General features: G+C 42.8%; 1 protein-coding gene across 2 annotated transcripts; it reads right to left on the bottom strand.

Annotated features, from left to right (window-relative positions):
* Positions 1–1,933: 1,933 nt before the first annotated feature.
* Positions 1,934–24,834, bottom strand: NEMP1 (nuclear envelope integral membrane protein 1). Of its 2 annotated transcripts, XM_055095506.2 has the most exons (10): positions 24,659–24,834; positions 19,094–19,218; positions 16,982–17,201; positions 15,538–15,610; positions 10,931–11,024; positions 10,356–10,470; positions 9,406–9,631; positions 7,054–7,227; positions 6,162–6,342; positions 1,934–3,935 (listed from the first exon to the last, which is right to left on the bottom strand). In XM_055095506.2, exons 1-9 carry the CDS (start codon positions 24,783–24,785, stop codon positions 6,162–6,164), a joined length of 1,335 nt encoding a protein of 444 aa, XP_054951481.1. In that variant the 5' UTR covers positions 24,786–24,834; the 3' UTR covers positions 1,934–3,935. The 2 variants fall into 2 exon arrangements, with proteins under 2 accessions (XP_054951481.1, XP_003824939.1); XM_003824891.6 differs by lacking the exon at positions 15,538–15,610 and having other exon boundaries at positions 1,934–6,342; positions 17,128–17,201; positions 24,659–24,833.
* Between the last annotated feature and the right edge of the window lie 29 nt (positions 24,835–24,863).

Below are 24,863 nucleotides of genomic sequence, written 5' to 3'. Positions count from 1 at the left end.
GTATCTCATTGTGGTTTTGATTTGTATTTCTCTGGTGGCCAGGAGGGATTAAAGACTTAAATGTTAGACCTAAAACCATAAAAACCCTAGAAGAAAACCTAGGCAATACCATTCAGGACATAGGCATGGGCAAGGACTTCATGTCTAAAACACCAAAAGCAATGGCAACAAAAGCCAAAATTGACAAATGGGATCGAATGAAACTAAAGAGCTTCTGCACAGCAAAAGAAACTACCATCAGAGTGAACAGGCAACCTACAGAATGGGAGAAAATTTTTGCAATCTACTCATCTGACAAAGGGCTAATATCCAGAATCTACAATGAACTCCAACAAATTAACAAGAAAAAAACAAACAACCCCATCAAAAAGTGGGCGAAAGATATGAACAGACACTTCTCAAAAGACATTTATGCAGCCAAAACACACATGAAAAAATGCTCATCATCACTTACCATGTTTTTTTATCCTCACTATAACTCTATGATGTACATCTAGCAATTATGCTTTAAGTTTTTATTAGTTCAACCATTAACGATCACCTATGTCTCTTATTTACCTAGTGGTAGTTATGGAAGGAAGAGGAGAAAAGATGTCATTAGTGTACATTAACATAAATTTACTTATGTTCTACATCCTGTTTTCTTCCTACTTTGCCAACTTTCTGTCTTAAAAAAAATAGACAATGGATTTCCATGTAGTCCAAATAACTGAAATGAACTTTGGGAGGCTGAGGTGGGCAGATCACCTGAGGTCAGGAGTTCAAGATCAGCATGGCCAACATGGTGAAACCCCATCTCTACTTAAAAAATACAAAAAGCCGGGCATGGTGGTGGGGGCCTGTAATCCCAGCTACTAAGGAGACTGAGGCAGGGAGAATTGCTTTAACCCAGGAGGCGGAGGTTACAGTGAGCCAAGATCCCGCCTCTGCACTCCAGCCTGGGTGACAGAGTGAAACTCCATCTCAAAAAACAAAACAAAACAAAACAAATAATAATAATAATGATAATAAATAGGCAGGGTGCAGTGGCTCATGCCTGTAATCCCAGCACTTTGGGAGGCCGAGGCGGGCAGATCATTTGAGATCAGGAGTTCAAGACCAGCCTGGCCAACGTGGTGAAACCCCGTCTCTACTAAAACTACAAAAATTATCAGGGTGTGGTGGCAGGTGCCTGTAATCCAGCTACTTTGGAGGCTGAGGCAGGAGAATCACTTGAACCCGGGAAGCAGAGATTGCAGTGAGCCGAGATCATGCCACTGCACTCCAGCCTGGGCAACAGGAAGAGACTGTCTCAAAAAATAATAATAATAATAATAATTAATTAATGAGATGAAAAAACACAGGTACAGAGTTAATATGAATATTACAAAGGATTCCCAGAGCAAAGAAGGTAGCCAATACATAAAATGAAAGGTACCAGACTCCTATGATAGAAGCTGGGCCTAGACATAATTTAAGTTTTTATTCAATACACATAAGGCTCACTACAGCCCTACTCTTTCTTCCACCCTATACAGAGCTCTTGGTAGGGATCCCATAGCTGGAGCCATAGGTCTTCTCCCCATCCCAATGGACAAACAAAAGAGATACTTTATGCCATAAAAAAAAAAAAACTAAAATATAATCAGAGTAGTTCCTTGGGCCAAGAATAACCTGTATTTTGCTTTTCTATGAGACAGCATGGTAGTACAACCTGCTGCTCCTGCAAGAATACCCCTTAGAGATTTTGCATCCTGGGAAATCATCCAGTCCAAGGATGAAAGTAGACCAGTACAGACTCAGGACAGGAAGGGGTGGCTAAGAAAAAAAGGGAAATCAGTGGCATGCAAAACCATCTCATTAGAAAGATGAAACTGAGGAGTAAATTGCTGATTACCTGAAAACAAGAAATCCAAACAAGAAAATATTATGTTCATTAAGAAAGACCACGATATATCTATAAAACTTTTATTAAAATTGGAATTAGAAACTATACCAAAAACTTTAAAAATACATTAAGACATTGTTCTTTTTTCTTACAGAAAAGAGGGTGAAAATAAGACCCATGGCAAAGAGCCATCCCTGATAATTTTGTTCCTTTCAAACATTCATGAACATTTAAATAAAATTACAAATATTTAAATAACCCTAAGGTATTACCCACAGGCTAAAACTTGCCAGTAATTCCTTAGCCCTGCTATTTCAATATCAATTCCACAAACATGGAAAATTACGGTAACTGCAGGCTGTAACAGTTTCTAATATTCACATTACGAACTATTTGTTATGTTGTCATAAGAATGTGCTCATGCTATAGGCAAATTCAGAGGTGATTTCACCATTTTCAAATTATCATCAAGAGTGTGAAAGAGGAAGATGACACACACGTGGGGTGGTGTGGAAATCCAAAGCCCCACATTTTGGGAGTCTGTGACCACTCCCATCCGCCACTAAAGCTACGAGTTGGTGTTGGCATGAATCTGCTTTGTTTATTCCCAGCAGGCTCTGGCTCGTGTCACATAAGGCACCAACATCCTTTTCAAGGTAGTAACCATCTAGAATCAACTCAATTGTAACCTGAATTCATAAGCTTAAGTCACCAAAAGACATCACTGGGTCATAATTATATAGGTTCCCCTAAAAAAATAAAAAAAAAAATCAATTTCTGCTATGTAGAAAAAGAAACAAAAGGTTTAGGTGCCTTTGCCTTGTGCAATGGATATTTCATATGTTTATTAATTGGTTTCAGTTAATATGTAATATGAAGGCATGATAAATGTGTCAAACTGTTCTCTTGTTTCAGATACAATTCTTGGCATTTCAATATAGGTTATTATCTCATATGTCAGACTTGAGTCCAGAGAATACTAGAAGGACATTTAATTTCCTTTCCTCCTACTTCCTTTCACTACTCAATTCAAAGAAAAGTTATGAGTACACAGCTAGGAACCATTTTTACGTAGGCATCCATCTAAGCCCATCTTGTTTTTTTCTTCTAAAACAACAGAAAGACTAAGGACAATTACATAATGCATTCCCAAGCCTTTTATGGATATCAGGGCCTGGGGGGACTATCTGGCCTATTTGGGTTCTTTCATTCACCAAAATTCTATTATACATGCCAAGGGTTAAAGGGAACACCATCAGTCAAGAGACAGCTGGGCCCTAGAATGGAATCTATTAGCATAAAATGGAACCGTGGGACCCAAAGAGCTATCAGCAAAATTCCCTTTGTAACAGATGTAAAAATCATGAATTTGAGGGGAAAAATAAACTAGTTTTGGTGGGATGCAGTGGCTAACAGGAATTACTTATTAGAAGGTAATAAGTTGCTAAATTTTCCTTGTTTTTGATCCCTGTGTTCTGTTGGTCTCTTGAAGCAATCTGAGTGGGAAAGGAAAGTGAAAGAAATGTTTTATGCCAGCTGCCTCTTGTATTCCCATTAATGGGAGTCTCTACATTAATGCTCTACATAATTTGGTCAGACTGATGAGAGGCAATAGATTTCCAATGCTGATGAGATCCAGAGCCCTGGAGCCCATTTATGGCTTGACATTCACCCAGCAAGACGCTGACGTGGCAGCAAACACGGCTCCAATGTCCAGCTTACCTCATAGTTATCCCTTCAATCCTTCTTGATGAGATTGGTCTGAGAGATGAGACTGTACTGAAATCACAAGAGCTATAACTGCCAGAGAAAAATTAAATGGGGTCTTCAAGTAGTGACTGAGCCAGCAAACTAAGTGGCCAAGAGGGAGATAAGAGCAGCTCCTAAAGAAGGTTGAAGTCAAGCAATCTCCGGAACACAGAGGATCTGAAGCATCTGGGCAGAGCCACAGGCAGGCAGGGCAAGGACACACAGCACACCAGAGCAGCACCGTCCTTCACTGTGTGAGAGCAACTCTCAGGCTGCAGAACCAATTGCCATCTCCACTGCCTACAGCTCAGGTCTCCAACTACCAGATAGGGAGTAAAAAACAGTTTGATTTTATTCACCTCAAATCTAAACACGGTGGAAAAAAAACTGGTCTAGAGATGGAAACTATATTTCATGGGGGTTTATTAAACAGAGAAAGAGGAGAATCTTTCACAATTTCACAGTGCTTTCTCATTGAAATAAAGACATGATCAGGAAAAGTCACCCTTATAGGCAAGCTATCACCTCCCTAAGTAGGAGAGGCACCAAAATCTCCAGAGAATCCTGAGACCACTTGCACGAGTTGAATTATTTTTTAAAATAAACTTATGCTTAAATATGCTAGGTCTCAATTTCTATAAATAAGGTAAAAAATAGTATATTTCAGAAGTGTTAATAGTTCTTTGTAGAGAGAGAACATTTTACCATGTACATAATTCACAAGGGTATAAAGGTTTCCCAATGTAAAGTTCCTTTTACCCTTCAACTGTAACCCATAGCATCTGCCCAAATACTGCTCATTTTTCACTTTCTACTATATGTCTCTTTCCTGCCAACTGAGGTAGTTGTCACTTTAGGACAGTTTAAGGCTCTGGAAAACACTGGTGGAAATAATCAACTGCCCACCTGGAGGGCAGTCTCAGAGCTGACCCTTTGGAAGTCTGCAATGGAGCTAGGCCTTTCAAAATTACCACGCTAAATGGCTGGTCTAAAGGAGTCATTACGGCTTTTTAAAAAATCATCTGCCTTTTTCCATGATCATGGTGAGCCAGTAAGTCTGGTGCTGTGCGCTTGCCATGACCATCTATCTTCCTGGCTAAGGTAATTACAGATTTTTCCAGGGTATAAGGGTGAAGATCACAAAGAAAAAGAACAAGTAAATGACAGACACTTGAGAATTTGCTTCCTCACAGATTACACTGCTGGTTTATAAGGGGTACTTTGCAATGGCAAAAGAATCTGAAACTAATGCTACTGCAATAACAGGCAGCATACATCTCAGGTCAGAAACGCAATCATAAATAAGTGTAAGTTCATGGAAACTTGACAGCTGAATGAGCACCCAGAGGCATGAAGATAACCTGGAGCCTATTTCCTGGCAATGCAAATTGTGGCTGCTGCATAACTACAAATTGTGTATCAAGAAACTACATAGTTTCAAGGCTTAAAAATTACCCAGATTTGGGGGAGTATGGGTGGTGAGAAAAGGCTGAAAGGAATGGACAGAGCATGTAGACAAAGGAAGGGAAAGGAAAAGGAGACAGTTTCCTGATTTCATAGCAACTCAAAGATACATGACCCAAGGAAAATGGAGAATGTGTAAAAAGCATCCAAATCCCCTAAACAAGATGACTTCTCCTAGCTAGCAGGAATAATGCTACTCTGAACATACATAGTTCACAGGTAAGGGAACTGACCCTTCCTGAAAGGGCAAAGGCAGGGCAAGGAAGAATGGGAAGAGAAGAATACGAATGTTTTTTAAGATGGAATTGAAAGTTGAATATAATAAAAAGCCCAATACACCTCACCTGCAGAAGAGCCTACAGGCATGTTCCTAAAGGCAAATAGGACTTTCTATCATATGTATGAGAACTAAATCAAAGCTTAAAACAACAGCTCCTGGGGCTTTAATGGATAATCCATATTAATAAATATGTAGGGGCCTAGGGGTGTGTCACTCTGGAGCACTTGCTGGTTCTGGAACATGAGTTTGTTACGTTTTTTAAAAGACATTCATTTAAAAAACAAAACAATAAAAATCTATTTTCCTCCCAAAACAGTTAAATCAATAATTATTCTAAAGTCACTGAAATAAAAGCTGGAGTGAAGGAGGCTCAGATTTGTGGATTTCTCTCTGGAAGTTGCAGCCTATAGTCTAAAAGCATTCCTGCACTTAACAACAGTTCTTACTTTGGAGAGCCAGCCAGTGACAGAAATGCCATGATTGAATCAACTTTCAAGAAGGAGCTAGAATGCCATGCTAGCTGTGGCCATCCAATTTCTCGGAAACATAAAAGTGGGCTGTTAGCTTAACCAATGGGAAGTGAACTACCCAGCATTCACTACTTTATCCACCCTCCTTCCTCAGGGATCCCATAGAGACCTCCCATTTCCAAAGGGAGGCCTTTTTAGGCCTCTTATTTCAGTAGGAGAATTTCTACCCTATCTATCTCACTCTGTTTCAAAGGGTTGAAAGCAATTGCACAACACATGCAACATGGACCAAGGCACCAAGCCAGTCCACGTAAAGATAACTGACCACTACCTAGGTTAGAAAGCTGTTCTGTGTGATAGCAGGACACCGAGAATATGAGTCCTCCTCCTCAGAGGATGCTTCCTCATAGATTTCATCCTGGGCAATAATGCTCCCTAATCCATACTCCTGCTCATGGACAGAAACTTCATTTGGCGTGAGGTGGGAAGAGCCTTCCACAAAGTCAGCAAATCTGGAAAAGAGAAGATAATACTCGTTAGAAATATCCTTCTATCCTTTCTGGTCTTCTTTCAAAATAAGAACAAATTAAAGCCCTCGATATGCTCGCAACTCAAATTATATTAAGTCTAGCCAACATCCTTGTCCTTACTCTGGCAGGTAAGTAGACTAAAGCATGAAGTTAAGGAGAAAAGGAAAGCTGGGATCATAGGCCAATACCCCTGCAACTTCATCCTGCTTAATAAGCACTTGCCTATCCTTTCTAATTATGAAAGTGCCAAGGTTCCTTTAGTCATCTGTAACCCTGATAAGAGAAGATTAAGGGGCATTACAGTTATTCACGTTTATGGCCCTGTAAACTTTATGCCATCATGATTCCAAATTGAAGCTTCACATACTCATTGGTACATTTGCCCCCAACTAAAAAGTGGGTAGCGGGGGAACCCTACGAACTCAGACAGCAATGCAAAACTTTCAGAAGGGAAACAATATGGTACTGGAGTCTTCCCATCTTAATGCTACAATCAAAGCTAGAGTAGATAGTTCCCTGAGGAAACAGGTTACTGCTTAATGTGTGATTACATATCCACCTTTCTCTTGACTACTTGAAGATTAACAGGAAAACAAAGGTCACAAGTGCACGATTCTCTAGAAGTATGATCTCTGGTAGAACTCAAGGTCACAATTACCCTGTTAGATGCTTGGTATATCTGGCTGAGTTTACCTTTTTGGAGACTGGATTCGAGAAACAGTCTTCCAAGCAGAGCAGTCTGGACTGTTACAAAATTCTCGGAGCTCCTCTAAAGCCTTTCGGGTTTCTACCTCTCCTTGTATCCGATATTCTTCTTCTGTCAGGAGACGAGGGGGAACAGGCTTTTCTGCTCCCTTACACACCTTTCTGTGCTCACCAAAATAACATTATGAATCATTAATCAGTAATCTATATCCATCCTTACTTCTAGCTCCCTTCAGTGGGCCAAGAATACAGCAGACAGCCTGAACATTAAGAGTCATCACTCCTAAAAATTCCATGGACATCTTTAGCTATAATGAACTCCTGATATATTAGACTATGAGTGACAATTCATAGGCGACAGAGCGAGACTCCATCTCAAAAAAAAAGTGATATAATTTGCACCACCTTGTGGTAACAGGAACACATGACATTTTACTAGACCTTTTTATTTTATATAAAATGACTAGAATAAAAATATAAAAATGCCTATAGAAAGTAAAAAATTATTTATAGTCAATATTATTCACTAATGTGAACAAACTCACTTTATTTTCCAATAAATGATAAAATACTTACTTATTTTCTAGTAGATGGGAAAATAACAGAAAATCATGGTATAAGACTGTGGTCCTAGCCAGGCACAGTGGCTCACGCCTATAATCCCAGCACTTTGGGAGGCCAAGGCAGGCAGATCACCTGAGGTCAGGAGTTGGAGATCAACCTGACCAACACAGAGGAACCCCATCTCTACTAAAAATACAAAATTAGCCGGGCATGATGGTGCATACCTGTAATCCCAGCTATTCGGGAGGCTGAGGCAGGACAATCGCTTGAACTAGGGAGGCGGAGGTTGCAGTGAGCCGAGATCATGCCATTGCACTCCAGCCTGGGCAACAAGAGCAAAACTCCATCTCAAAAAAAAAAAAAAAAAAAAAACGCCGGGCAAGGTGGCTCACACCTGTAATCCCAGCACTTTGGGAGGCCAAGGCGGGCAGATCACAAGGTCAAGATTGAGACTATCCTGGCCAACATAGTGAAACGCCATCTCTACTATAAAAACGCAAAAATTAGCTGGGCATGGTGGCATGTACCTGTAACCCCAGCTACTCAGGAGGCTGAGGCAGAAGAATCGCTTAAACCCAGGAGGCAGAGGTTGCGGTGAGCTGAGATCGTGCCACTGCACTCCAGCCTGGTGACAGAGCAAGACTCCATCTCAAAAAAAAAAAAGATTGTGGTCCAGTAACTTGGTTTCCCAAACTGAAAGCATCACCTTGACTATCTATAATAGACAACTTCAGGACCTAGTAACATTCCATATTTATTATGCAAGGTGACAAAACATGCTATGAATTACATCTTAAAATAAGACTAAGACCTCCAGAGCAATCTGAAAGCCACTGAGAAATAGTCTGAAATGGGCTGGGTGAGGTGGCTCACGCCTATAATCCTAGCACTTTGGGAGGCTGAGGTGGGCAAATCACCTGAGGTCAGGAGTTTGAGACCACCCTGGCCAACATGGTGAAACCACATCTCTATTAAAAATACAAAAATTAGCCAGGCATAGTGGCGCCCACCCGTAGTCCCAACTATTCGGGAGGCTGAGGCAGAAGAATCACTTGAACCCGGGAGGTGGAGGCTGCAGTGAGCCGAGATCACACCATTGTGCTCCAGCCTGGGTGACAGAGAGAGACTCTGTCTCAAAAAAAAAATCTGAACCCAGGAGACCTCAATGAGCATACGGTATAAAAGCGATACAATTTGTGGCGGGGCGCAGTGGCTCATGTCTGTAATCCCAGCACTTTGTAATCCAAGCACTTTGGGAGCTCCTCAGCACTTTATGAACTCCTGACATTTGAGGTCAGGAGTTCAGGACCAGCCTGGTCAACATGGGGAACCCTACTAAAAATATAAAAATTAGCTGAATGTGGTGGCGCATGCCTGTAATCCCAGCTACTCAGGAGGCTGAGGCAGAAGAATCGTTTGAACCCGGGAGGTGGAGGTTGCAGTGAGCCGAGATCACGCCACTGCACTCCAGCCTGGGTGACAGAGCGAGACTCCATCTCAAAAAAACAGTGATAGAATTTGCACCACCTTGTGGTAACAGGAACACATGACATTTTACTAGACATTTTATATAAAATGACTAGAATAAAAATATAAAAATTCCTATAGAAAGTAAAAAAAAAAAAAAATAGACTCGGGAAGGAACAAAAGTGGAAGTACAATACAATGACTTTTCATTAACAAAGAAGCTCCCAGGTCAACACCTCTGTATCCTCTTGCTGCAACTGCATCCCACACTGTACCTGTCAATATTAAGTTACATTGCTTTTCAGTCACCTGCAGGTGATGTACAGCCACTGAATAGGGTGTTCCAGGTTCTTAGTACAAAGAGCAATGATGATAATGGCAAGGGCAATATGTGGTATCTGGATGCCAGAATACATGAAACACAGGCCCATCAGCTGCAAGGTCCAGGTCAGCAGGTTGATACTTCGTTCATTCTCCAAGGGCCCATACTTGTAACATACTGCAAAACTCATGAATCCAACTGTGAGGACATAACCTATGAGAAGAGTTATCAGAAGACATTTTTTCATCTATACTTGGTAAAAATAATTTGTGTGGGAAGCAGTAGTTAATTTACTATATAGCACCAATTGAACTAGGAAATCAGATTTTTACTTAATTTTTCACACTTTTTTCTTAGAATATATTTCTCTAAGTTTCTATCCTTTCTGCTGTCCCAAATTTATTTGGTTCAAACAGAACATTAAAGGTACGTGTTGAACAACCCTGAAATAGACTATTTTAAAAAACCAATATACAGAAATCCAGATTAATCACCCTTCAAAGGATAACTCAAAGGTTACTATCTATATGACCAAGGATTTTTACTTTGTAAATAAAATCTACAGCAGTTCATTCAGAAATGAAGGAGAAAAAAATTAACTGCAGAGTCTTTTACTTAAGGTCCCCAAGTATATTTAAAATATGATTCCATTAATAAAGTCAACTTACAGCTTTTCAGAAAGATGTTTATTGTGTAAAGAAAGGTATATTTATAAATACCAATAAATGAACATCTTCGCCTTAACAGCACCATTCTAATTTAAGAGAAGGTGATAATTGTAGAGGGGTTAGAAATAAGCGAAAAACTATGATTTTTAAAAGTTTAAAAAAATGACATGAACTATTAAATCCCATAAGCAGGCAAAATCTTTTCATGATCAAATTAACTGAAACAGCCTATAAACGTACAAAAGGAAAGCAAAACCGACAACACTTACTTAAAAGATACTGCCAGTAACACCTCCAGATCTCTTGTAAATTTTTAAAAACTAGTTGAATGAGGTACAGAGAAAAAGACCAGCCTCCCACCAGGATGACGTAAATGGGACTTTTCTAAGACAGAGAGTAGAAGTGAAAGCAAAAAGTTACAACAGGCTTTCCATACATAAAAGAAGCAAAATGGAACTATGATTTTGTTTTAAAAAAATTCAACCTACTCAAAATGCACAAAAAATACTTCTCTTAAAAAGATGTCCTTTATACTTAAAATGGTACAGTCTGCAACGAACACTGGGAAGATGAAATGCTAAATAACTTAAAAGCCTGGCTATATAATTAAAAAACAGGAAGCAGACTTTAATCCCCCTCTGAGCACAGGATTTTATATAAAAAGAAAGAATTTGTAATCAGGCTCCAAGTTTCATCGTGGAAAGTACCTTTCTGAATCAAGGACAGTAGGATATTGACTCATCAGCCATCAATACACATTTTCAGTTTTCTAAGATTACCCAGGAAAACAGTCCTTCAGCTATCCAAATTCATTCTAGCTGCACATGAAGATTCTGATACTTACCTTAGGCATAAACTTAGATAGTATAAAAATGATGATTAGCAGAGAGGCCACAATTCCCACACTCATCCCAGTAGAGTAGTAGAAAATTTGACTTCTGCAGAAAAAAAATGTATTTCATGACCATATGTATATATTTCATACATAGCACTGTTGAAACGAGGACAACTAACCCAGCCGAAAGATTTTAAAAGGTACAAGATTAGAGCAGTACAAGCATCAGAGACATTTCAAATTTGGTTCCAGACCACTGCAATAAACCAAATATTGCAATTGCAGTAAGTAAGTCACACAAATTTTTTGGTTTCCCACTGCATATAAAAATTGTTTACACTATATTATAGTGTATTAAGTGTACAACAGCATTATGTCTTAAAAATATATATTCCTTAATTAAAAATACTTTGCTAAAACCTGCTAAAGATCATCTACGCCTTCAGTGAGTCATCATTTTTTTTGCTGGTGGAGGGTCTCACTTCCATGTTGATGGCTGTTGACTGATGAAGGCGGTGGTTTCTGAAGGCTGGAGTGGCTGTGGCAATTTCTTAAAATACAATGAAGTTTGCTGCATTGACTCATCCTTTCAATGAAGATTTCTCTAAAGCATGCAATACTGTCTGATAGCATTTTACCACAACTTCTTTCAAAACTGGAGTCAATCCTCCAACAGCATTAACCCTTAACAAGAGGATCACCCCTCCTTTGAAGCTAGGCACTGACTTCTCTCTCTCGCTATCAAAGTCCTCAATGGCATCTTCTTCTAGTATAAGGCTATTTTGTCTACATTGAGGAGCTCTTTAATTGTAGCCACTTTCAACAATGATGTTAGCTAGATCTTCTGAATAACTTGCTACAGCTTCTATATCAGTGCTTGGTTCATCTTTTTTTTTTTTTTTTTTTTTTTTTGAGACAAAGTCTCACTCTGTTGCCCAAGCTGGGGTGCGATGGCGTGATCATGGCTCACTGCAGCCTTGATCTACTGGGCCCAGGTGATTCTCCCACCTCAGCCTCCCAAGTAGCTGGTACCATGACTGGCTTTTGTATTTTTTGTAAAGGCAGGGTTTCACCATGTTGCTCAGGCTGGTCTCGAACTCCCTGGGCTCAAGTGATCTGCCCGCCTCAGCCTCCCAAAGTGCTGGGACTACAGGCCTGAGCCACCACGCCTAGCCTACCTTGCACTTTTATGTAATAAGACAGCTTCTTTCCTTAAATCTCATGAACCAAGAACCTTCACTAGCTGTAAACTTTTCTTCTGAGGCTTCCTCACCTCTCACCCTTCACAGAATTGAAGACAGTTAGGGTCTTGCTCTGGATCAGCCTTTAGCTTTAAAAAAGTTGTATCTGGCCGGGCATGGTGGCTCAAGCCTGTAATCCCAGCACTTTGGGAGGCTGAGATGGGAGGATCACGAGGTCCGGAGATCGAGACCATCCTGGTTAACACGGTGAAACCCTGTCTCTACTAAAAATACAAAAAAATTAGCCGGGTGTGGTGGCAGGCGCCTATAGTCCCAGCTACTAGGGAGGCTGAGGCAGGAAAATGGCATGAACCTGGGAGGCGGAGCTTGCAGTGAGCCGAGATCACGCCACTGCACTCCAGCCTGGGCAACAGAGCAAGACTCTGTCTCAAAAAAAACAAACAAACAACAAAAAAAGAGTTGTATCTGGTTTAATCTTCTCAACAGCCAACTAAAACTCTCTCCATATCAGCAATAAGGCTGTTTCACTTTCTTATCACTTGTGTGTTCCCTGGAGTAGCACTTTTAATTTCCTTCAAGAACTTTCCCTTTGCATTCACAACTTGGCTAACTGCTCAGGACAAGAGGTCTAGCTTTCGGTCTGTCTTGGCTTTTGCTGTTCTCACTAAGCATAATCAGAGAGATGTATGACTCTTCCTTTCAGTTGAAGACTCACAATCTACTCTAGGGTTATTAATTGGCCTAGTTTCAATATTGCTGTTTCTCAGGGAATAGGGAGGCCCAAGAAGAAGGGAGACGGGAATAACCAATTGGTTGAGTTGTTAGAACACCCATGACATTTATCGATGAAGTTCACTGTCTAATATGGTTTGGCTGTGTCCCCACCCAAATCTCATCTTGAATTGTAGCTCCCATCATTCCCACGTGTTGTAGGAGGGAACTGGTGGGAGATAATTGAATCATGGGGGCAGTTTCCCTCATACTGTTCTCATGGTAGTGAATAAGTCTCATGAGATCTGATGGTTTTATAAGGGGTTTCCACTTTCACTTGGTTCTCATTCTCTCTTGCCTGCCGCCATGTAAGATGTGCCTTTTGCATTCTGCCATGATTATGAGGCCTCCCCAGCCACCAGGAACTGTGAGTCCATTAAACTTCTTTTTCTTTATAAATTATCCAGTCTTGGGTATCTTTATCAACAGTATGAAAATGAACTAATAGGCTGGGTACAGTGGCTCACGCCTGTAATCCCAGCACTTTGGGAGGCTGAGGCAGGCAGATCATGAGGTCAGGAGATCGAGACCATCCTGGCTAACACGGTGAAACCCGTCTCTACTAAAAATACAAAAAATTAGCTGCACGTGGTGGCAGGTGCCTGTAGTCCCAGCTACTCGGGAGGCTGAGGCAGGAGAATGGCATGAACCCGGGAGGCGGAGCTTGCAGTGAGCCGAGATCGCGTCACTACACTCCAGCCTGGGCGACAGAGCGAGACTCTGTCTCAAAAAAAAAAAAAAAAAAAGAAAATGAATTAATATACTGTCTTACATGGACATGTGGTGCCCCAAAATAATTGCAACAGCAGCATCAAAGATCACTGATTATGGATCACCATAACAGTTATAATCATATGAAAAAGTTTGAAATATTATAAGAATTACTAAAATGTGACACACAGACCCCAAGTGAGCACATGCTGTTGGGAAAATGGTGTGATAGATTTACTTGACCCAGGGTTGCCACGAACCTTCAATTTGGAAAGAAATGCACTATCTGTGAACCACAAAAAAGTGAAGTACAATAAAGTGATGTGTGACTATATTTGCCCAAAACTTGAGGTCAGAGAACTGTAGAGACTGATGCTATGTAGTTACTGCCAGATTATGAAGATTAGGATTAAAGGTCTTCCCTCATATATTTCCCAATAATCAGCCTTTACGTAATGTCCTATTCACATCCCCATCATCTCTCCCAACCTGAATATTATTATTTTGTCACCCAGGCTGGAGTGCAGTGGTGCAATCACGGATCACTGCAGCCTCAACCTCCTGGGCTCAAGTGATCCTCCTACCTCAGACTCCCAAGTAGCTGGGACTACTGGCATGCACAACCATGCCTGGCTAATTTTTGTATTTTTTTGTAGAGGCAGGGTCTCACTATGTTGCCTAGGCTGGTCTCAAACTCTTGGGCTCAAGTTATCCTCCCCCTTCAGCCTCCCAAAGTGCTAGGATTACAGGGGTGAGCCACCACAACCAGCCCCCCATTCCAGATTTTTTCTACCAGTTATTCCTCCCTGTTTCTCTCAGCATCACCAAAATAACAACTTCCAGCAACCCCACTCCAGCCCAACTTCAAACTCCAATTGTTAATCTTGCATTCACTACTCCACAAATACTTTTTACTTGTATACAAACTTAATGTTGATTTTACCTTCATTCAATGTTTATTTAGTTACCTATATATTTTCTTCATATTTGTACATGTCAGTCTCACCTGTCTTAACTAGTAGGTTCCTAAAGGAAGAAATGAATAAACACTTGATTTTTTTTTTTTTTTAAACAGGGTCTCCCTCTGTGGCCCAGGTTGAAGTGCAGTGGTGTGATCTTGGCTCACCGCAACCTCCGCCTCTAGGCTCAAGCCGTTCTCGTGCCTTAGCCTCTCGAGTAACTGGGATCACAGGCACATACCACCACGTCCAGCTAATTTTTGTATAGACAGGGTTTTGCCATGTTGCCCAGGCTGAGCTGTGATATTTGTTTTTTTTTTTTTGAGATGGAGTCTTGCTCTGTTGCCCAGGCTGGAGCACAGTGGCACGATCTCGGCTCACTGCAAGCTCCACCTCCTGGGTTCACGCCATTCTCCTGCCTCAGCCTCACGAGTAGCTGGGACTACAGGCGCCCGCCACCACGCCTGGCTAATTTTTTTGCATTTTCAGTAGAGATGGGGTTTCACCGTGTTAGCCAGGATGGTCTCGATCTCCTGACCTCATGATCCGCCAGCCTTGGCCTCCCAAAGTGCTGGGATTACAGGCGTGAGCCACCGCGCCCAGCAGCTATTTGTTTCTTTACGTCTGAACAAAATGAAACTCATCAACCCATGGACCTGTAAAGATGACACCTTAACACATTACTTCTAGCAATAGAAAGGGTGATGATGTTCCATTTCATTGTATTGGCTAACTCCTATCAACCTAATGATGGGCCAACCTAATGTGGGAATTTCACTATTGTCAACATTGTTCAAATAAGAAAAAACAAAAATCATAATACACATTAAAGTATTTTTTTAAATATCCAAGCAGGCAACGGCCAAGCCATAAAGGTCCTGGAAATGGGAATGGCAGTACTTAATAGTTATTATAAAACCCAGGCAGGATAGGTATGAGCCGTTTCATTCTGCACACTAGCCTTGGAACCTACCTGCTCAGCAAGTCTCCACAAAAAAATAGCATAAGTCCAAGAAGGAAAACAAGAAAGAGTTTGGGATCAAATCCTGAAATAAATAAAGATTTTTGCTTAATAAGGGAACAAAACTGCTTAAGGTATTATAGAATAAAAGACAATGTTGGCACTATTGGTCAGCTACAGTAAAAATAAATGCAAACAGCCCACCTAAAAAGCATTTAAATTTCACCTAAAGCCTGGGCACCCTTCCAATGTATAATTAGGTCTCTGTCTAATCTGTATTTGCCTGAAGATCTTATTTTTATTTAGGCTACCTATGCTAAGGTTAAAAGAAACTCAAGCTTCGTTTTGGACAAAGCTAGACACAGTACCATCAGCAATTCATGCAATCACCCACAAGGGGTCTCTATCACTCTGGCTTTCAAGCTTTAAGTCACTCACAGTCATGGAACTCAGCAGATTTGCCCAGAACTGTGGGTCAGGGCCTTGTGTTATTCTCTAACTGGCTGCTTTTCTTGCCCAACAATACCACCTACTTCCCTTTGCTACAGAACACTGTGCTGGAAAAGCCTACACGCAAATACCTCTCACTCAGGACCAGGGGGCCCTAGCAAAGGCCCCTTAGTGGCATACCAGATACTCCCACAGCTTTCACATTCAAGAGTTCTACGGGAGGCCCACAAACAGAACAGGAGCAGAAGGAATCAGTAATTGTAGAAGGAACGTCAAAAAACAAGCCAACCCTACATAACCAAAGAACCCCAGGACAAATGGAAGGGCACAACCTATTTCATACTAAACCTAGAAACATTTCTACTACTTACAACATCCCAGGACCCTGTGTAGTAACCAAGGGGAAACAAAGTCAGAGAGAATTCAACAGGATCCATCTCCCCTGAAACTTTCTCAGTCATCTTCAGAAAAGAGAAAACTTCTCCCAGTTCCACTGAATAAGTTTTAAACTGCGGTGGTCTTCATCTTTATTTATGGTTCCATTAATACTCTTTTTACTTGTGAATGATTAATTTTCAATTTTACCTTTCTTCAATTTTTATTAACCATTCACGTCTTTAAATGTAGGCATGTACACATCAGATAGTTACCTTTGTCTAGAAGTGTCCAGAAGGTAGAACACGTCTATCTGATTTACTCTAAGAGTATTTGGCATATATGCTCAGGGACATTAGCAGCACAATGTAACTAGGAATAAAAGAATAAAAGTCTTCACAGTTCCAGGTAAGGAGGTACTCAGAATTTCCTGAGGTGGAGTTTCAATTCTAGGCCTGTCTGATAGGGGTGAAGTCTCCATGAACTGTTTGGAGCAGTGGTATACTCAGGGTTATAATCAGAACCCAACTGGAGCTGTCTTAGGCTGACTTCTCAGTCTCACTAATTATACCCTTCAGAACTCAGTCCTTATCACTACAGAATCCATCAGAAAAACAGAGGTGAGACTTACTCCGGATCACAATGACACTGTACTTGGTGTCCTTCTCTATAATCTCAACTTTGAGGCAGGTTTTTGTGCTGTATAGACCCACGTTAACATAGGTGTCATTCAATTTCTCTTTTAAAAAGGAGGAAAAAAAGTTCCAAATACTAAACTGCTCTAGCTCCTTCAGTTTCTCCTCATTCTCCACCTGGGTGACTCGAACCAATCTGGAACTATTTACTCGGATCTGTAACACAAATAAAATCAGGATGAGAAAAAAGGAAGTAGGAATTTTAATTTTTCACAAATACAATTTTTTAAAAAACCCTCAGACTAACAACCAAATCAGTAATGGTGCCAGTTTTCCACAAAGCTTATCAGAAATATAGAAATACAATGGCTAAAACATAATTGGGCAAATAACACTGCACATGTTACAGAGAGACAGCTGTTAGAATACCTTCTTGTTAACATGATCTGAATCTACTATTAGGGCAGAACATATAGGGAAAAAAGACTTCCAAACTGAAAGAGTTATCAATACAGCTATTTATTAGAGATCACACAAAGCAAAGGTCTATAATATTAAGAAAATTGCCAGGCATAAACTGCCCCAGAAAACTAAAAATGTTTTCCATAATGACAGGCTGAGTTCAATCCATTGTCACAAGCCACTGATTATGAGTAAATGTTGGTTATAATGTGCCCCAGATGGAGTATCACTTTTTTATCAGATAATTTTTTTTTTTGAGATGGCGTCTCGCTCTGTCGCCCAAGCTGGAGTGCAGTGACATGACTTCAGCTCACTGCAACTGCCACCTCCTGGGTTCAAGCGATTCTTCTGCCTCAGCCTCCTGAGTAGCTGGGACTACAGGGTGCGCGCCACCATGCCCAGTTAATTTTTGTATTTTTAGTAGAGACGGGGTTTCACCATATTGGCCAGGCTGGTCTCGAACTCCTGACCTCAAGTGATTCGCCCGCCTCAGCCTGCCAAAGTGCTGAGATTACAGGCATGAGCCACTGCGCCCGGCTTATCAGACATTTTTTTTAAAGAATTTTTTTTAAAAATCCACAAGTTGGCTGGGCATGGCCCCCAGCTACTCAAGAGGCAGAGGTTGCAGGGAGCCGAGGTCGTGCCACTGCACTCCAGCCTGGGTGACTGAGCGAGACTCCGTCTCAAAAAAAAAAAAACAAATCCACAAGTCCACCCTTAGGTTTTTGATGTGAACAACAAATGTCCTTATCAGTAACTATGCTTATAACAACTACAACATTTCTGAAAGGACCTATTTTGTACAATCACTGTTACAGCCAGACATTCCTGTTTGCCAGGTGACTTAACAGTGTTATGAAATAAATGAGACCAAAGTCATTCTTCAGCTCGGGGGTTTATGAAATATCTCATATAGAATCAGAATAGGAACAGTGGGGCAAAAGAGTTTACATCCTCACAGGCACATAACAGTTTCCAGCCCAAAGAAGGCATAAGGCCTTTAAAAAGAAAGAAGGGGGCTGGGTGCGATAGCTCATGCCTATAATCCCAACACCTTGGGAGGCCAAGGTGGGCAGATCACCTGAGGGCAGGAGTTTCAGACCAGCCTGGCCAACATGATGAAACCCCATCTCTACAAAAAATACAAAAAAATTGGCCAGGTGTGGTGGCGTATGCCTGTAATCCCAGCTACTTGGGAGGCTGAGGCAGGAGAATCGCTTGAACCCGGGAGGCAGAGATTGCAGTGAGCCAAGATGGTGCCACTGCACTCCAGCCTGGGCGACAGAGGGAGACTCTGCCTCAAAAAATAAAAAATAAAAATAAAAAAAGAAAGAGGGGTGTGTGTGCGTGCACACACACATACTGCAAAACGAAGGACAAGAAAACAAAGCAGTTTCTTTGGGAAAAGGAGGGAGGAGGAAAGTTTACCTTAGAATACCGTAATCTACTTGAGGGAGCAGAGAGGAATACAAAGTAGGCATAAATGCTTATTGATGAAAACACAACTCAGGATAATCTCAACCCTAACAAGATTGTTAACAACATTTTTTTTAAGCATGTGAAGGGGAAGAAAGTGTCAAAATACTCACTAATCACCAACAGAAATTTACAGAAGCTGCCACTGCCAGAGGATTCCAAGTTATTACCTGTATCCGTGTCCATATATCATGCCATTTTGGGATAAGCACATTTGTGTAACAGAATTGTTGGCTGGCACGCTTTTCACAAACTTGGGATTCCTGAAGCATGACCACATTTACATCAGTTTCAGCTTTATGCAAAGAAAGGAAACAAGAATTAAACATAACAAGCTAATAACTATAACTCATTTCATGAAAAAGATTAAACTAACCACTTTCCTAAACTTTGGGTTAAAACATTAGCCAGACTGAGAAATAAGAAAAAAAACTGAGAAGAAAGAAGAACTAAGGCAGAATCTTATTTCTGTCGTTTATTTAAATATTACACAGTCATTCAGTCAGAAAAGTAATAATAAAAACTACTATTAAGTATCTTTTTTTTTTTTTTTTTTTTTTGAGACAGTCTCGCTCTTTTGCCCAGGCCGGACTGCAGTGGGGCTATCTCGGTTCACTGCAAGCTCCGCCCCCCGGGTTCACGCCATTCTCCTGCCTCAGCCTCCCGAGTAGCTGGGACTACAGGCGCCCGCCACCGTGCCCGGCTAATTTTTTTTTTGTATTAAGTATCTATTAAGACAGTATGCTGCCAGGCGCGGTGGCTCATGCCTGTAATCCCAGCACTTTGGGAGGCTGAGGTGGGCGGATGACCTGAGGTCAGAAGTTTGAGATCAGCCTGACCAATATGGAGAAACCCCCCCGTCTCTACTAAAATACAAAAACATTAGCCAGGCGTGGTGGCACATGCCTGTAATCCCAGCTACTCGAGAGGCTGAGGCAGGAGAATCACTTGAACTTGGGAGGCGGAGGTTGCGGTGAGCCGAGATCACGCCATTGCACCCCAGCCTGGGCAAAAAGAGCAAGACTCTGTCTCAAAAAAATAAAAAATAAATACACAAATAAAAGAGACAGTATGCTGTCTCATTTAATGCTCCCAACAATGCTATGAGGTAAGCACTCTCATAATCCCTATTTTATAAATGAGGAACTGATGTTTAAGAAAGATTAAGTAATTCGCTCTAAAATCACACAAATACTAAATAGCCTATCTGAGATTCACCCCCAGGTCTGACTATGGTCTTAAACACTAGATATACTTCCTGTCCTATAAAGGAATAAAGTAAGCTAAACTACTCCATCTGTTGATTTTCTCTATCCCTTTCCTGAGTAGAACAGAATTGGCAGGTTTTTTATTTTATTATTATTATTTTTTTTTTGAGACAGGGTCTGGCTCTGCTGCTCAGGCTGGAGTACAGTAATGTGATCATAGCTCATTGCAGCCTCAAACTCTTGGGCTCAAACAATCCTCCCACTTCAGCCTCCCAAGTAGCCAGGACTACAGGTACACACCACCACACCCAGCTAGTTTTTTTTTTAAAGAGACAAGGTCTTACTATGTTGCCCAGGCTGGTCTTGAACTCCTGGCCTAAAGCAATCCTCCCACATTGGCCTCCCAAAGCACCCACGCTGACCTCCCAAAGCACTGGGATTACAGATCTGCCACCACGCCCAGCCAGCATTTTTTTTTTTTTTTCAGACAGGGTCTCACTCTGTCACCCAGGCTGGAATACAGTGGTGCTATCTTGGCTCACTGCAACCTCTGCCTCCCAGGTTCCAGCGATTCTCCCACCTCAGCCTCCTGAGTAGCTGGCATTACAGGCATGAGCCAACTCAATTGGCTAACTTTTTTTTTTTTTTTTTTGTATTTTTGTAGTAGAGATGGGGTTTCGCCATGTTGGCCAGACTGATCTAGAACTCCTGGCCTCAACTGATCCACCCACCTCAGCCTCCCAAAGTGCTGGGATTACAGGCATAAGCCACCACGCCCAGCCAGCAATATTTTTAATATATAGTACTTTCGGAGGATACTAAAAGATTTCAAGGTTGTTTCCTTCCAGCTGTTTTGTGTCACTTCAAATTTTAACAGCAGGCAATGATTACATGCAGTCCCTCTGATTTACCAAAACAGAAGATTCTCCTCTCAATTTGTATTTAATATCAGCTAATTCAAGGTTTAAAAGTGACCACTGTCCAGCCGGGCATGGTGGCTCACACCTGAAATCCCAGCACTTGGGGAGGCCAAGGCAGACGGATCACTTGAGGTCAGGAGTTCAAAACCAGCCTGGCCAACATGGTGAAACCCCGTCTCTACTACAAATACAAAAAAATCAGCTGGGCATGGTGGCGGGCGCCTGTAATCGCAGCTTCTTGGGAGGCTGAGGCAGAAGAATCGCTTGAACCTGGGAGGGGAGACTGCAGTGAGCTGAGATCGCGCCTCTGCACTCCAGCCTGGGTGACAGAGCAAGACTACGTCTCAAAAAAATAAATAAGGGGCTGGGCGCGGTGGCTCACACCTGTAATCCCACCACTTTGGGAGGCCGAGGCAGGTGGATCACCAGGTCAGCAGATTGAAACCATCCTGGCTAACAAGGTGAAACCCCATCTCTACTAAAAGCACAAAAAAAATTAGCTGGGTATGGTGGCGGGCGCCTGTAGTCCCAGCTACTTGGGAGGCTGAGGCAGGAGAATGGCATGAATCCGGGAAGCGGAGCTTGCAGTGAGCCAAGATCACACCACTGCACTCCGGCCTGGGCGACAGAGCAAGACTCCATCTCAATATCAATCAATAAATAAATAAATAAATAAATAAATAAATAGTTGGGCCCAGGCGTGGTGGCTCACGCCTGTAGTCCCAGGACTTTGGGAGGCTGAGGCGGGCAGATCACTTGAGGTCAGGAGTTTGAGACCAGCCTGGCCAACATGGCGAAATCCCACTCTACTAAAAATACAAAAAAATTACCCGGGCATGGTGGCACACACCTGTAATCCCAGCACTTTGGGAGGCTGAGGCGGGCAGATCACTTGAGGTCAGGAGTTTGAGACCAGCCTGGCCAACATGGCAAAATCCCACTCTACTAAAAATACAAAAAAATTACCCGGGCATGGTGGCACACACCTGTAATCCCAACTACTCGGGAGGGTGAGGTAGGAGAATCGCTTGAACCTAGGTGGCCGAGATGGCACCACTGCACTCCAGCCTGGGCAACAGAGCAAGACTCCATCTCAAAAAAATAAACAAATAAATAAATAAAAATTTATAAACAAAGATGTTCACAAACTTACAACAATGAAAAACTAGAAATACCACAAATATCCAACCAACAGTACAAACCACCAATATCCAACCAAATGTTTAATCCACAACATTAATAATGATTTTTACCAGGCAGATGGCACGTGCCTGTAGTCCCAGCTACTTGGGGAGACCGAGGTGGGAAGTTACAGTGAGCTATGATTGTGCACTGCACTCTAGCCTGGGTGTCACAGCAAAACCACGTCACTAAAAAATAATAAATGAAGGCCAGGCATGGTGGCTCACGCCTGTAATCCCAGTACTTTGGTAGGCTGAGGCGGGCGGAACACCTGAGGTCAGGAGTTCGAGACCAACCTAGCCAACATGGTGAAACCCTATCTCTACTAAAAATACAAAATTAGCTGAGTGTGGCTGGGCGTGGTGGCTCACGCCTGTAATCCCAGCACTTTGGGAGGCTGAGGTGGGCAGATCACGAGGTCAGGAGTTTGAGACCAGCCTGGCCAAACCCCGTCTGTACAAAAAATACAAAAAGTTAGCCAGGCATGGTGGCATGCGCCTATAATCCCAGCTACTCGGGAGGCAGAGGGAGAAGTGCTTGAACTCTGGAGGCTGAGGTTGCAGTGAGCCTAGATAGTGCCATTGCACTCCAGCCTAGGCAACGAGGGCGAAACTCTGTCTCAAAAAAAAAAAATTAGCCGAGTGTGGTGGCACATGCCTGTAGTCCCAGCTACTTGGGAGGCTGAGATGGGAGAATGGCTTGAAACAGGAACCGAGATTGCACCACTGCACTCCAGCCTGGGCCGGACAGCAAGACTACATTCTGCGGGGCGGGGCGGGGGGTGGAGAAAAAAAATTAAATGAACATCTGCACATACATTGGAATGTAATACAAGTAAGACAACATTTATAAAGAATTTTAAGGCCGGGTGTGGAGGCTCATGCCTGTAATCCCAGCACTTTGGGAGGCCGAGGCGGGCGGATCACGAGGTCAGGAGATCAAGACCATCCTGGCTAACACGGTGAAACCCGGTCTCTACTAAAAATACAAAAAATTAGCCGGGCGTGGTGGTGGGCGCCTGTAGTCCCAGCTACTCGGGAGGCTGAGGCAGGAGAATGGCGTGAACCTGAGAGGCGGAGCTTGCAGTGAGCCGAGATCTGGCCACTGCACTCCAGCCTGGGCGAAAGAGGGAGACTCTGTTTAAAAAAAAAAAAAAAAAAAAAAAAAATTAGCCGGGCGTGGTGGCGGGCAAGTGTAATCCCAGCTACTCAGGAGGCTGAGGCAGGAGAATCATTTAAACCCAGGAGGCGGAGGTTGCAGTGAGCTGAGATTGCACCACTGCACTCCAGCCTGGGCAACAAGAGCAAAACTCCATCTCAAACAAACAAACAAACAAAAATTTAAATTACTTGGGAAAATTATTGTACTACAAAATCAAACGAGAAAACTATCTCTGGTAACGACTGGCAGCCTCCAGGGAAGAGAACTAGAGTACTAACTGGATACAAATTATCAATTCATAAAAAATTAAAAATATGTGGAAAAAGATCAGAAGAAAGTGTGCTAAAATAGATTGCTTCTGAATGGATTAACAGTGTGGTTTCTGCCTGCTTCTTTATACTTAATTGTGCCTTGCCAAATCATCTAAAATAAACATGCATTATTTTGGCCGGTCACGGTGGCTCATGCCTGTAATCCCAGCACTTTGGGAGGACCAAGGCGGATGGATCACGAGGTCAGGAGTTCGAGACCACCCTGGCCAACATAGTGAAACCCCATTTCTACTAAAAATACAAAAATTAGCCGGGCGCGGTGGCAGGTGCCTGTAATCCCAGCTACTCCGGAGGCTGAAGCAGGAGAATTGCTTGAACCCAGGAGGCGGAGGTTGCAGTGAGCGAGATCGCACCACTGCACTCCAGCCTGGGTGACAGAGCAAGACTCCATCTCGCGGGCCGGGGGCGGTAAGGAGTCAAGGTTTTACAAGAGCAGAAGATAGTAGAGATCACTGCATTTCTGTCAACTACATCCGTTCTGCCACCCGTGCCCTGCGTCCTGACAGAGCATACGCTCAGATGGTGTTTGCTGATTTGCCGAATGAATGAGATGGTCCCTTTCCCGCGGCTGCTCTGCCTGCCCAGAATGGTCCCCAGGTTTTCTCGCTTTTAACCAAGAAACTCGAGGCTTCTGCAACGAGACACAGCCCCCAGGACTGCTTCTCAACGAGTCTAGGCCTCCCTTCCTGTCTCCGCCAAAAGGCTTCAGGCTCCTCCCCACTCTGGAAGCTGCCCCAGCCCGCTGCAGGGCCCAGACCCTCAGTCCCGACGCCCACTAGCCTGCCAAGTTTCTTCCACCACACTACGCCGGCGGCCCTCGGTAGAGCCACCGCCCTTCTGCAGAGTAACGGCCCGCGCCCTCGGGACAATCCCTTTTCCAAAAATAACCCCCTCGGCACCTGCCCCCTTGGCAGCTGCTGCCCGGGCGGTACCTGTGCCGTAGACCAAGCAGCCGGAGAGGATCAAGAGTAGCCGCACTGTCCCACCGCCCCCGACTCCCGAGCCCCAGGGCCCGGGACCAACTGCCGGCGAGACCGCCACTTTCATTCCTCCCGCCATGGTTGCCTCAAGCCACCTCCTCCTCACGTGCCTTACCCCAGCAACTAACTCCGAACGGGCAACGACAGCAGCCTATCC

Source organism: Pan paniscus, chromosome 10, assembly GCF_029289425.2.
Source record: "Pan paniscus chromosome 10, NHGRI_mPanPan1-v2.0_pri, whole genome shotgun sequence".
Taxonomy (NCBI): Eukaryota; Metazoa; Chordata; class Mammalia; order Primates; family Hominidae; genus Pan; species Pan paniscus.
Note: the sequence above shows the minus strand (reverse complement) of the source record. Positions and strands in the feature narration are given on the sequence as shown.